Source organism: Aulonocara sp. 'chitande type north' Nkhata Bay, linkage group LG3 (assembly GCF_057382095.1).
Source record: "Aulonocara sp. 'chitande type north' Nkhata Bay isolate Kocher_YH1m ecotype deep benthic linkage group LG3, A_spYH_male_GT1.1, whole genome shotgun sequence".
Classification (NCBI taxonomy): Eukaryota; Metazoa; Chordata; class Actinopteri; order Cichliformes; family Cichlidae; genus Aulonocara; species Aulonocara sp. 'chitande type north' Nkhata Bay.
In genome coordinates this window covers 38,392,585-38,406,246 of record NC_141346.1, presented here as the reverse complement: position 1 = coordinate 38,406,246, position 13,662 = coordinate 38,392,585, and the positions used below count along the sequence as shown (strand labels likewise).

The window sequence follows — 13,662 nt, the reverse complement described above, 5'->3', positions numbered from 1 at the left end:
ATTTCTTCTTCGATGGAACCAGCAAAGAAGAGATTTTTTTAAAATCTCATCTCTTCTAATAAAGTATGCATACAGTAATAAATATCACAAATGATAAGTACCATAATATAAATAAACAACACTACAGATCCTATAATCTGATTTCTATCTTTTAGTTTTTTAAAAAAGTGAAGCGCCACACACTAGTTTGTGTCATTATCCAGATGTACATAAGCATGATTACACAGTTACACAATCATACCAAAACTCTGTCCTGATAGTTTCAACTTTCTCTTTTGTATCAGACATACTGAGACGATATTCGGGATAAATAACCATGAAAACAATTTATTTATTCAGTTTAGAGGTTTACACATCACATCATTATAATCAAAGAGCCTGTTTCACATATATATAATATAGAGGGGGGGTGTTCGCTCAGGGCACCAAACAGGCTAGGACCGCCACTGAAAGAGCAGATAGGTTGGCTAAAGCAGCTGTTAAAAAAGTTGATATAGATGTACAGATACCACTGTCAGAATCTGAAGGGAAAAGTATAGTTTGGACAGAAAGTAAGAACTTCTGGCAAATGAGATAATGAAACAAAAGGGAGACATTTATATAGGGTACAAAACACAATAGAAGTTAAGAGGAGTAGTGGATTAAATAGACAGGAGGAGGTTATTATAAGTAGAATACGAACAGGTCATTGCTTTCTAAATGGTACTCTTTTTAGGATAGGGAAACATCCGACAGGGTTGTGTGATTGGTGTAATGCTATGGAGACGGTTGAACATGTGCTTATTAGTTGTAGGAAGTATGTAAGTCACAGGAGGGTGATGAGGGTTGAAATGAGTGGTGGAAGGGAACTTAGTGGTAGTTCCGGAATTAAATATCAAGTTTGGGAAGAGAACATCAAACTTTTTGAGTGTGTATGCAGTAGAGCTGTATGCCATATTGATGGCCTTAGAATGGGTAATAATATGCACTGATTCATTGTCAGCTGAGTTAATTATAGAAAATGGGAATACAAGTAGTAATCAGACCATTCTGTATGAAGTTATGTTTGCTCACCATAGAGTGTGTGAGCAGGGCAAAAGTGTAGTAATAACACACCAACTCATATAGGCATTGTGGGGGATGAAAGAGCAGATAGAATGGCTAAGGAAGCTGTTAAAAGAGTAGACATTGAGGTACAGAAACCATTATCTAAATCTGAGGGAAAGTGTATTGTTTGGAGTGAAAGTAAGAAGTTATGGAAAATGGCATGGGATAAGGAAACTAAAGGGAGACGATTGTATAGGGTACAAAATACAGTAGAAGTTAAAAGAAATACAGGAATGAATAGGCGGGAGGAGATTGTCATGTGTAGAATAAGAACAGGGCATTGTTTCCTGAATGGCACTCTTTTTAGGATGGGGAAGCGTTTAACGGGGCTGTGTAATTGGTGTGGTGTCATGGAAACAATAGAGCATGTATTTCTTATCTGCAGAAGGTATGATAACCACAGGGGAATGATGAGGATAGAATTGGGAATTAGGGGGGAACTCAGGTTTGAAAAGGTGGTTGACTGGCTAGGATGTCATGAACGGAAAGGAGTGGTTCTTCGGTTTCTGAGAAGACCGGGGTTAAGAGGATTTGAAGAGCTAAGTGCAGTCTAAGTAACACCAGAGGGTGGCAGTAATGCAACCTCGATGGCTGCAAGCTGCCGTTAAACTGGAAGAAGAAGAGGAGTTGGCAACACTGCTCGGTTTGGATGTTTGGCGCGAACCTATAAATGGCGAGAAGAAGACGCTAAAGACCGGAGGTTTCGTCTTTTAAAATTAAAATTGTGAGTATTTTGTTGGCAGTTTACTGTCTGGTTTGACGCAAAATGTTCAGATAACAAGCGAAATACAGCAGCCCTTTACAGGCGTACTTACGAGTGTAGCCATTCTCTAACCATCGACTGGCTAGTTAATGCACAACGGCTGGTATGCTTAGGTAGCTCGGTAGCTAGCTGTGACAGTTGTATTGTCATAGCCGTCAGTGCTATCGGTGTTTTGTCTTAAGCTCATATGCTTTCATTTGTTAGCTTTTAGTATGTACAGTAGGTACAGGATCAGTTATATATTTTTGTAATATTGTGGATTCCAAGTCAAGTCTGTGTACAAATATTTTGTATTTGTATACAAAATATTTTGTGTACAGAATTTCTTAAGTAATTGTTAAGTCCAAATTGTTTTTATGATGTCGTGGAGGTTTTTGTCATATGAACTTAGAGGTGTTGTGGGGAGCAGGTCAAAGTGACCCTGTTAAGAAGAAGAGTCAGTAGATGCCATACAATACATGTGTAAGAGAGGCAGGTATAACAGTGAAGCTGGAAGGAGCAGAGATGGTGAAGCTAACTGAACGAAGAAGAAATGGCTCTGATGATGTTTTACAGGGAATGTTAAGAAATGCCATGATGAAATACTGAAGCTCTGGGGAAATCATTTCAGGGTTACGATTATGTGCATTTTGATTGTTTGGTTGTCAATAATGAACTGTGTTTTCAGTTTATGTTTATGTGTTATGCAGTGTTTTGAACTGATAATGTAGCTGACCAGAAAAAAATGCACATTAACCCAAGAATATCCTTAGTCTGCAAAAGTCAGAATTATGCTTTGCTGTATATTTTTCTTGCCTCATGTGCCTTCATCTAATCTTCTTTGATCTCCATTGTGTTGCTGCATGACTGACTAGCACAGTGTTGTGGGAAACAGGTTAAACATGTTAGACGGTGGACAGTTTGTGGAGGCCCTAGGCCGCCTGGGTTATCCTGGTTCATCATCACTGAAGGCCTCAGAGTTCGACTGGCTCTTTGACTGTGCTCCGGAGAACCTTCACTTCTTGCGGTTTGTCTGTCGGACTCTCAACCAGAGCAACGTCCTCACCCCAGAGGAGGCACGTGCCTTTCAGGAGCTACAAAATTCCGGCAAACCAATTTTAGATGAAACCGCCTTGAGTGAACTTCTTAAAACCATTGGAAATTCACATGGGAGCAGTGGTAAGATCTTGGGGTCATCCTCTTCATCATCTATGTTTGCGGCAGAGGAGACTTTCCCTATAGAGGACTTGGAGGCAGAGCTCCAGGCCCTGCGTAAAGAGAAAGAACTGAAGCAGCGACGTTATAACAAGCTGCAGGTTGTCGCCACTTCCCGTGCAGATGTTGACCTGCGACTCACTGCAGAGCTGGAGAGCACTTCATGTAAGCTCAACGAGGCCAACTCTTCTATTGGAGCTGAGAATGCTGACACCAACACACTGTTACAAACCCTAACAGATGAGGTCAGCAATCTTGCATCATATTTTCCAGTTCAGCCAGAAGCCAAACCAAAGGGAAAAGACCCTCCTGTTTCCCAGAAGCCCACTTTTCTCCTCTCTCTGCTTCCCTTGGATCCATACCTGCATCAGGAGGAGCTCAACACTAAAGCACTTGCTGCCTTCACACAGAAACATTTTTTCCAGGGCATATCAGCCATTGTTGAGAGTTCCTGTTCTGAGCGTTTCCAGGTCCTTGACCTCAGTTCTTGTGATGATGGAAAAGAGGAGGAGACTGGGCACGAGGGAGAGGAGCGGCTGGTCGATCGCAGGAGGACTGAGATGGCCAGACTTCAGTGGTCTCATATTGTTGCTCAGCACCAACTGATGCAGGCTATGGCTGAGGAGAAGAGCGTCAGGGCTGGACTAGACTGGCTGTCAGACAAGTCTTCTCATACTAAGGTAAAGTAAACATGTTGTGACTGTTTGTCTTATTAATGCTTTGTCTTCCTCTATAAAGTGCTTTCTTACATCTGTCTTTATGCTACCAGAGCATTTCCACCTCCTCCTCATTACATGTGCGTGAGGTTGTGTCCAGAAAGGAGCTGCAGGCTGTGGAAGCAGAGCTTCAAGCTCTGCTTCATGGACCAGTACCTGCTGCCCTGAGGGAGTCAGCCAGACTGCTTAATTTACCAGTAGTGAGGGGAGACCTGGCTTTGCAAGTGGCCAGGCAGGACTACTACACCTCCAGACAGAATCAGGTTAGCAGCATTTCCACTGATTATTACATTACGAGATTTTAATGTGAGATAATTCGTTCTCAGCCTGTCTCTCAGACAGGTAAGAGGTCAGGCCCAGATGTTGAAAAGCAATTATGGTGAAACTGAAAACTCATATAAACCATTAATGATATTCTTGATATCAGATCCTTGAAAACACAACATTTTTAAAAGACCATAGCCTTTAAAAATGCCCTGAACAAAACAGCTGAAACTTTAAGTTCACTTCAAAAAAAAGGCAATGGTTGTAAGCTAGCATATTCGTAAGCATCATGTAAGTGCCATGTATTTGGTCCTTTGTCTGTCAACAGACACCTGTATTGTGGAAATTGTGTAAGATTTAAGAAAGTTGTGGAGCCACCGTTCCTTGTCATTACATGTCCTTTTAGGAATTGGAATCCATCAAACTAAATCAAGTGTAACACTGTCCACCCAGGTACGAGACTACTTGCTCCGTCAGAAAGCCTGTTTTGACTTGCTCCTACTGGCTCAGGAGATGGAGTTAAGAATGTGGAAGACGTGTCAGAAGCACCTGTGTGATGTTAAAGGCAAGCTGAAAAAGGAAGGTGAAGAAGTGTCTCTCCGGATCAAGTCTCTGGCACATCCTGACCTGATAATTAACCCTAAACCCAACCCTATCATCAGCTCTAAAGATGCAGCTTTCAGCAGGTGAGAAGATTTGAACTCTATCTACTATAGGCTTTTGTTTTAGAGCTGGAATTATAGACAGAAAAAGCACGAGCCAAACACATAAATAATCATTTAAGTTCAGCCAGCTGTCGTAGTATGTTAATTTACTTTATTCTAAAATAGTTTTTATTAACAAGTTACAGTTTTACCACATGCACATTTGACAAACACTAGCTGCCCTTTCAAAAACTGGACAAACATGATTAAATGTACTTGTCGACATCAGTTCAACCTTCATATAAGTGTGTGCGTGCGTGCGTGCATGCATACAAATGTAGATCTCCAGCCTTACAATTTTTATTTTCAAACTCTGCTAGAGTAGCTTTGCATTTTTAATGGTTCAAAATAGAGCAGGGCGATATGGCCAAAAATATTTATCACGATATATATTTGAAAATTTGCGATAACGATATAACTGACGATATAATTGATGCGAGACAAAATACAACTCCACAACATTACTAGCGCAAAAAGACAACCTTCCATTTATTTTCACTTAAACAAGAAGCTGGTTTTTATGTACATTAAAGCTTTATAAAAATGTAACAGTGCAAATGCAAATTCCTTGCTGAAAGTTTAACCAAAAGGCATTTCCAGTAGAAATGGGCTGACATATCCTGAGCATAACCATGTATAATATCCACTGAAGTTAAAAAGAGGTTCTTTGCAACATTAAACTGCTGTGTGCAGTACGCATTTTTCGGACCATAAGGTGCACGGGATTATAAGGCACATTAAGTGAAACAAAGCAGTCAGATAAATCAAACTTTATTAAACTCATTCTTCTTGCTTCCTCCACTTCTGTACCATTGATTCATTAATGTTGAATTCTCTGGCAGCTGTTCTATTCCCATGTTGTTGCAGTATATTAATGACTAACCTCGTATTGTGGATGGATTATCTCAGTTGTTCTCCTGACTGAAGTTTGGTCCGTTTACAGCATCCTGCCATGCGATTGCATTTGTCTCTAACCATGAAGAACCTTCACGTTAACTTTTATAAGTGGAAAAGTGTTAGTGTTCGTCCTCCAGCTTCACTGTTTATGTTATGCTAACATAGCTGTGTCGCTAGCGATCACGTAGCACATCATTATATACCAACTAGCCCAACTTCAGTAACCCTACAAACGTCACTGCTGTTTAGTTTCCTGTCTTCATTTATGTTGGAAGTGATAGCAGAGCTGTACGTTTGATTTTTTTCAGAAATCTCTCCGTCAGAACATGCTATATCATGCTTAGGTAACTAGCGAAACTAGCGAGCTAACTTCCGCTAGCTTCCTGCTAACTTCTAACTCCGTTAAATGTAATAACTTTTGTTTTCATGGATGCCTGGAAGTTAAACTTTATAGTTACACCTGGTAAAGCAGCAATGCTGATCGTTTTATTAAAGATCAAAGAATTTAGACAGTTTTTAACTCTCAGTGATGCTGCAGTGTTGTTTGACCTGAAGTCAAATATACGGAGTTTGGGACCCAGATTACTCCCAGATTTAAGAGCATCTTAGTCCGACAAATACGACAATAACAACGCCCGCTTGCATGTTCTGCAAAAAAATGTGCTTTGTTGTGTATCTGACGGACAAACACCAAACCAGTTCCACATCACGGAAGTTGCACCATTTTTACAAACCAACAATCGGCCATGTGTGTATGAAAACAAAGGCACTGCGCATGCGCGTTTTACTCCCATTCTATCGCGATATTTCATTTTCCTATCGTTGCCTAACATTATACCGGTATTACCGTGAACGGTATAATATGGCCCAGCCCTAGTTCAAAATATCCTTTTATCTTTCACTGAATCTTGGTGCTGCCCCTCAGTTCATCTACTTTTAGCTCTTCCTTTGAGCCTTTTGATTAGGTCCCCCTCACCAACAGAAGGTTTGAGTATCAAACCTGAAACTCCATATATTCCCCATGGCTAGCTTCAGCACATCTTTATGTGTGCTTCACCCTAGCAGCTGTTAGGTGGCATTTTTCTTGTTTGCAGACCTAAGTCAGGAGTACAGACTCACCTCAGCACTCTGCTTTTGGCTTATGACCCTTTGGATCCTTGTATAAATGCAGGCTGTATCACTTTGGAATAACTTTGTGTTATTTTCACCCTTTTTTACCCAGACTCCTTCAGATGCTTGACTATGATTCAGCCCACAGTCGATCAGAGCCTTTTCGAACATATGAAGCGTTGGACCAAGCTGCTAGTAATCTAGCAAACAACCTCCATTTGATCAAAGATGCTCTGGCTGGCGCTGGCCGTGAGCAGTGTTTCACAGCAGCTTGTCTTTATGGCGACTGTGAGTCGCTCCACAGGGCCTTGTACACTGAATTCCAGCAGCTGGTTTTGGGCCCGCAGGTACGTCTAACTGACCAGGAGCTCCTTTGCCCCAGTGCACAGGTGGGTGTGTTTCCTTTCACTTTATAGTTTGAATAGTTAACGAAGGTGACAGAGTTCACTCAGCCCTTCATGTGAGTCAGATGATTTTTAGACCTAATACTTGACACAATTGGTGAATAACCTGGTAGCACGTTGTGTTTTCTGAATTTCTTGTTAAATTTACATGTTAAATTGTAAAGAAATACAGTGGAACCCCGACTTACGAAATTAATTAGTTCCCGACTCGTAAGTCGAAGCACCCATTGCGCGTTTTGAGTGAGGCGATGCTGAACAATAGGCTATAGGCTAATTGCTAACTAGAACAACAATATGTCGTTCAAGTGGAACAGCGAAGCGCAAGTACGGAAGCCAAGGGGTTGTCACATGCTTCGGAGGGCATTGTGGGCATTGTAGGCTCAGCCAATCAGAGCCAGCGGATTTCGTTACTCGGGTATTTTGCCGTAACACGGGCAGAAATATTGCCGTCCAGTGCCTTCGTAACTTGAATTTTTGTAAATCGGGGGTCCACTCTACATTTGTTTGTTGGGCACAGAAGCACTGTGTAATAAATTGTTCACAAGAGGATCAGCTTTACTGCATGGCATGGGATTTAATATCAATGACTATTAGCTATTCATCTCTACTACATTTCAGCAGTTATAAGTTCAGCCTTCATACAAAGTGGTCTTAAAAAAATCTGTTTTAAAATGTGAATGTGCACTTTTTAATGCTGCCATAGCATTAACGATATAGGCTCTGTGACAGTGATTCTCTTAATATTTTTAATAAACCAACTAATGTAAATTTACATAAATCTTTGCTTATTGTCCCACAACTGTAGTAAGCTGCATAGATGGGTTCATATGGTATTGTGTTTCTGGCCCTGCAGCGAGGCTTATAATGTAATTCAGTATTATTATCATTATTGTTATTATAAAACAAATGATTATTTAATTAATAATACTCCAGCTACAATTACTTATGTATCTGTTATTTGTGTGGTCTGTGCTTATATCTTTGTTTCTCATTCACCCTCCATAATTTTTTATTTTATTTTTTCTCCAGGAGCTCACAGCGAAGCTCATGGAAGCAGAGTCTCAGCTGCAGAGTTTACATCAACTAATGCAAGAAATTCTGGGAGAAATTAAAACCAAGCGTTCTCAGCTGGAGCGTAATGCCCTCCTCAGGCGGGAGAGGGAATTGTACATCTACTTTCACTTGGATGCCCGACTGCTGCAGAAAATAGTTGAAGATCTGGAAAGGAAAATGTCTGCAAAGAGAGGGCAGCAGTAAAACTTCAGAGATTATTTACAGGCGGCTCAGGCACTCTCCGTGCTTGAGCTGAAAAAACAAAAATTATCTTTGCTGATAATCTAGTTTCATCTTTTTGTGTTGGAGATGGAGCTGTTTATATGGGATTCATTTGAATGTCTTTAATTCATGTAAACATTCATAAGTGAAAAGCATCCATGATTGTGTTGTTCAGTCTTGATGTTCAAAAATTCTTGTTTTTTTTCTTCGTCTCCAGTCATCAGTTAAATAAAGTGAAATACTATATTTCTGAAGTTTTGATTTTTATTATAAATGCCTTGTGATTGCTTCTCATTATTGTCAGTATACTTGGTGAAAGTTCCTGGAAAATGTTTTCTTTTTGTTTGTTTTCTGTTAAATTTTTTTTTTTAAACGCCAGTTTAAAGCTTGCCTGTTTATCACTGAAGAAGCTCTCTTCTTTGTCCTATTCAGGCATTTCATAGCTGAAGAATCAAAGCTCTGTGGGCCCAGTGGGAGAGCTAAGTTGTTCTGTTGGGGATGAGATGGAGTGGTCCAACAACAGATTGTACACAGGACCCCTGTCACGGGCAGCCCAGAAGGTCTTGGCTGCTCTGCGGGCCCAAAGTCTGCGTGGAGCCAGATGCAACCAAAACTACTCCAGCAATCGCAGACAAAGTCAGGCAGGTTAGAAGCACAGACAAGTTGAGCTTGTTGCAGTATGCCAGTGGTTCTCAAACTACAGACAGCATTGGGTCGCATGGATTAAGAGGGGAATAATATGTTCTAAACACACTGCAATAGGATTTATGAGGGGCGATCGTGGCTCAAGAGTTGGGAGTTCGCCTTGTAATCGGAAGGTTGCCGGTTCGAGCCCCCGCTTGGACAGTCTCGGTCGTTGTGTCCTCCGGTGGCGCCAGTGTCCGGCAGCCTCGCCTCTGTCAGTGCGCCCCAGGGTGGCTGTGGCTACGACGTAGCTTGTCATCACCAGTGTGTGAATGGGTGGATGACAGGTTGTGTAAAGCGCTTTGGGGTCCTTAGGGACTAGTAAAGCGCTATACAAATACAGGCCATTTACCATTTATCCGAGGGAGAAAAATCAGCTGAAGCTTTTGTGCTGACATTCATTTCAAGTTGGGGTTGCTTTTTATTGCTGCGGAATGACAAAATCTGGAGGTGAAGGCATAGCAGGAAAAGGTTGGGAACCACTTCATTAAAAATAATAAGAGGAGAAAAAATATAGAATTTATGTATGAATTTGAAACACAAGAAAACTCAAAGAGACTGAAGTTTTGTAAAATACAACTTCTAGGAGGGCTGTTGCAAACTATTATTATAGATATCAGTGTTTTATAAGTTGCTGCTAAGTGCAGATGTGAAAAAGAATAAAGTAGGTCCCATCTCATTTAACATTTTACTGCTCAGTTTGCCTTGCATGCAAGTTATATAATGCTGTCTGTATTTAGTTCTGTGTTCTTTTGATGTGCTTGTGGTAGTGGAGATGTATAATTGCAGCCAGAGGGAGTCTTGGGCAGACAGCAGCTGGAGTCAGGAGGAGAGATGCACATATCAGTAAGTCAGATTAATGTTCAGATATCAGCTTTATCAACACCTCAACAAAATATTAAGCTGATCCTAATGATTATTACTCATCGTTATTGTGGAATACTGTGCGAAAGTCATGAGCCGCCCCTTATAAGTGGTCCTGAGCAATAGTTCTCCAAAGTTTTTCTTTGGCTGCTTTTTCACTCATTATCAGGGCAATACTTTTACTTAACTATTTTCAGAGGAATGTCTTTTAACCTCCTAGAACCTGGCGTCCACATATGTGGACATCACATTTTGGGTTATTTAGACCAAAGTACTCAATTTTGCTCTACAAGGGCCTGATATCCACTCACGAGGACATTATACTGCTACTGTTCTATTGAAATTTTAAACGAATATCCTCATATGTGGCTCTCATTTTTCTTAGAAACAAATTAGTAAAAAAAAAAAAAAAAAATCTGATAATTCTTTTATCAGACTGGGTCTCCCGATGAATGAGACTGGGTCTCATTCATCGGGTCCCAATCAGCCCAAATATCAAAGAGAAATTAAAAATGCATGCTGTGGAAGAGTTCGGGTCTTAGGATGTTAAGGCACTGACTCATTCAAGCAATATACGTCACCAAACGAACAGATGAAGCAGTGTTGTTTCTACACATAACAGACCACTTAGCAACTTAGAAAATCCATTTCCATAGACCTTAATGGATCAATGAATCCAAATGTGAAATTTTTGGTTAAATTCGTCAATATTTGTGGAGAACAACAGGAGATACAGCAGTGATTGTCTACAACCATCTGTAAGACATGATGGAGTAAAACATGATGCAGCCCTTACGGTTTGAGACTGCATTTCGGCAAGTGGTTTCGGCAATCTTATGAAAATTCGTGGAACTATGAACACAGAATAGTACCATCAGATATTGATCCACCATGTAATACCACCTGGGAAGCATCTGATTGCCAGCAGCTTCATTTTTTCAGCACGACAGTGATCTCAAACACATAAACGCTATCAGTCAGGGATTTGCCTCCCCATACACCAAACATTGACATTATTAAAGCAGTGTGGGATCATCTAAAAGCAGCCAAAAAGAGCTTTAAGTGTGCTTCAAGAAGCATGGTGATCTACTCAAGGCTACTGAAAGAAAAGACAAAAGCTTGAGAGTTAAGGATTTGATGATGAATAAAGGTGGTCATACCAAATATTGATTTTCTAAGCTCATTAGAACTATGCTGTTACCTCATATACTGTGTTGCCATGGCTGTTTGCACATAATTCAATAAATCTCTGTATTTATTTCCCATTTCTCTGGCAAAATCTAAAGAAATGATGGGTGATACAAGACTTTGACCCAGTACCCAGTACTCTGTTTAATTCAAGATAAAAGAAATTGGTTTTCCATGTTGTGGTCCAGGCCCCAGGTGTCTTCCCTTTCCACCGCTCACTATAATTCCTCCAGTGAGAGGCAGAGCTCTCAGACCTTGGCCATCTATCAGTACTCACAGACACCAGACAGCTCCCTGTCATCTCAGGCTTCCTGTTCTGCCTCCTCCTACTGGGATTTCTCTCTCCAAATGCAGACTGAAGCCTATTATCAGTACTCACAGACATATTCCCACAGAAAGTGCTCTGAACCCCCTGCTTACAAGTCCAGCCAGTCTCTGTCATTTTCTCAGCATGAGGTTCCTGAGACGCCAGCAACTTTCTGTCATGGAGACAGATATACCCTGTCCTTCCAAATACCAGAGAGGCTCTCTGAACATGAAACTACACCACGGAAAAAGTAAGAGACAAAGCAAATAAACATGCAGTTTTATTGCAGAGACTACTTATGTTTAAAGGAATCCCAAAATATATTAACACTGCTTTAGGAATTGCACCTTGATATATTAAAACTATGCAAATTCGGGTGATATTAAGAGAGACATACGTTTAGCATGTATTGACACTGTTCTGGTGCTGATGCTTGGCAGGATGGATTTTAAAAAATTGTTTGCTTATTTTCTTTTCACTTGTAGCTCAACAAAAGAAATCAGACCACCTTTCATCTTGAATATATTTCCAGACGATGAAGCTCCTGACATCATGCTTCCAACAACAGAACAATCTAATTGTCATAAAGAGGAGCCTGCTGCAGTTTGTCATCCAGTATCGTCGTGCCTTAAAATATATGAAGGGAAAGAAAGCAGGACATCAGGTGCACAGACAGAAAAGGTTGGTAAAGACAGCTGGCATATTGCCACAAAACTACAAGACACCAGAGCTCCAGGAAGTCGATTAAAATGGAAGCAGCCTCTATCTGACCCCACTGAAGCAGCCAGTGGTGGAGCAGGAGACAGAGTTGTGCTATACCAGCAGTTAGAATCTGAAACAATCAACACTGGAAGGGCACATCTACTCCCTAGTGTCTTTATTACAAGACAGGAGAACTGTTGTGATGCACATTTGCCCAAGTTGATGAGAAATATAGTTGGGAAGGAAGATGAGGTGCTGATAGCAGATACAGAACATATCACTGAGCTGGGAACCAGACAGATTTCAAACATATGCCGTGAAATTCAAAACGCAGTAAATGAAGCTGCAAGGAAAGAGAGAGAAAATCGAGATGTGAGTGCACTTCATGCAAAAGGATCTGCCTATGAAATGGAGCGAGTTGTGCCTGTGAGAACCATTGAAGACACCACAGTTAAAAGCCATTTGAACTCATTAGACATCGGAGACGATTTTGTTGACAGTGGCACTAAAAGAGAAACACGTGGGGAGAATGAAGAAAATGGTTTAGAATATATAGTCAGTGCCTCTGAAGTCAATACTGAACACTCCCTTGATACTGAGAATAAAGCAACAACAGTTGAACATGAAAATCCACAAAAGATCTCCATATCTTTAGGAAGTGGACTCCAGGATGTGAGCCACTGCTACACTGAAAAGCCTCAGAACAAGGGTCAGATTGGGACCAACACAGCAGAGAACGACCACACTCAGGAGCAGCCTGAGGCCAGGAGCGTCAGCCTCCAGGACAACAGTGCTGAAAACATAGAAAAGACAGAGGTGATGGAGGCCAAAATGGAAGCTACATTTCAGAATAAAACAATGGCAAACGCTAATCATCAGATGGCGCAGGGACAGTGTGAGACACATGATGGAAAACTTGCAGAGTTTCTCGGAATGGACACTGAAGAGGGAAAAGGGGGAGAAGACAGAGAGGCAGAGGAAGTGGCAGCTGTGGACAGTGATGTTGACAATAAATCTGCAGGTAAGTGTGTTGCTAGTGATGTTTCTGTAATATGATTATCCTGACATTGAATGGGGTTTACTTATATTGGGTTTACCACCGATTTTTACCTTCATAATGGCTAATTTGAATAGGTTAATTCAAGGTTTACGATTGTTATGCTCAAAAGAGTGGCAATCACAAGATTAGTCCAGTCAGGAACAGTATAGTCAAAAGAAGAGAGATATTTCCATTTGGGTTAATATTTGTTGTACTAAATGGAGGCAGGAGGAGCAGCAACGTAAACAGAGCACAGGAGCTGGTGTGGAGATGGCTTGTAAAGTGACTTGTAGATACACAGTAACTATACAGACTAAAGCAGCTTAAATAGCATGTCCTATTTGTTACAATCGGAAGTATAACAGAGGATTAGGTGATATCTCAGGTGGAGTTTTGGCTAGCCTGAAATAAAACTATGCTTGATTTTTATAATCACTATCAGTGACACTGTCATATCTGTTGAAT

At 40.9% G+C, this 13,662-nt stretch overlaps 2 protein-coding genes across 5 annotated transcripts in view; both read left to right on the top strand.

The window, feature by feature from the left end:
* The first annotated feature begins 1,673 nt into the window (after positions 1-1,673).
* Positions 1,674-13,662, top strand: part of poln (polymerase (DNA directed) nu) — an 80,849-nt gene continuing 68,860 nt past the window's right edge. Inside the window, exons 1-5 of one of the 2 annotated variants that reach the window (XM_086279773.1) lie at positions 1,674-1,810; positions 8,846-9,058; positions 9,868-9,943; positions 11,338-11,706; positions 11,942-13,179. In XM_086279773.1, the coding sequence (XP_086135899.1) occupies positions 8,917-9,058; positions 9,868-9,943; positions 11,338-11,706; positions 11,942-13,179 (1,825 nt within the window). In that variant the 5' untranslated portion in view covers positions 1,674-1,810; positions 8,846-8,916. Of the gene's footprint in view, positions 1,811-8,845; positions 9,059-9,867; positions 9,944-11,247; positions 11,707-11,941; positions 13,180-13,662 lie in introns of those variants that run through there. The other variant, XM_086279782.1, reaches the window with a different exon arrangement.
* Positions 1,676-8,659, top strand: haus3 (HAUS augmin-like complex, subunit 3). Of its 3 annotated transcripts, none has more exons than XM_086279795.1 (6): positions 1,676-1,810; positions 2,704-3,723; positions 3,813-4,022; positions 4,477-4,709; positions 6,847-7,123; positions 8,168-8,659. In XM_086279795.1, exons 2-6 carry the CDS (start codon positions 2,731-2,733, stop codon positions 8,393-8,395), a joined length of 1,941 nt encoding a protein of 646 aa, XP_086135921.1. In that variant the 5' UTR covers positions 1,676-1,810; positions 2,704-2,730; the 3' UTR covers positions 8,396-8,659. The 3 variants fall into 3 exon arrangements, with proteins under 3 accessions (XP_086135921.1, XP_086135941.1, XP_086135931.1); XM_086279815.1 differs by having other exon boundaries at positions 1,702-1,810; positions 2,724-3,723; XM_086279805.1 differs by having other exon boundaries at positions 1,710-1,810; positions 2,709-3,723.

Excerpts from the sequence above, each read along its gene's own strand:
- haus3 (XM_086279795.1), top strand. The coding sequence starts at position 2,731 with ATGTTAGACGGTGGACAGTTTGTGGAGGCCCTAGGCCGCCTGGGTTAT. Across the intron at positions 4,710-6,846 it reads AAAGATGCAGCTTTCAGCAG|ACTCCTTCAGATGCTTGACT; the intron begins GTGAGAAGATTT and ends TTTTTTACCCAG. Across the intron at positions 7,124-8,167 it reads TCCTTTGCCCCAGTGCACAG|GAGCTCACAGCGAAGCTCAT; the intron begins GTGGGTGTGTTT and ends TTTTTTCTCCAG.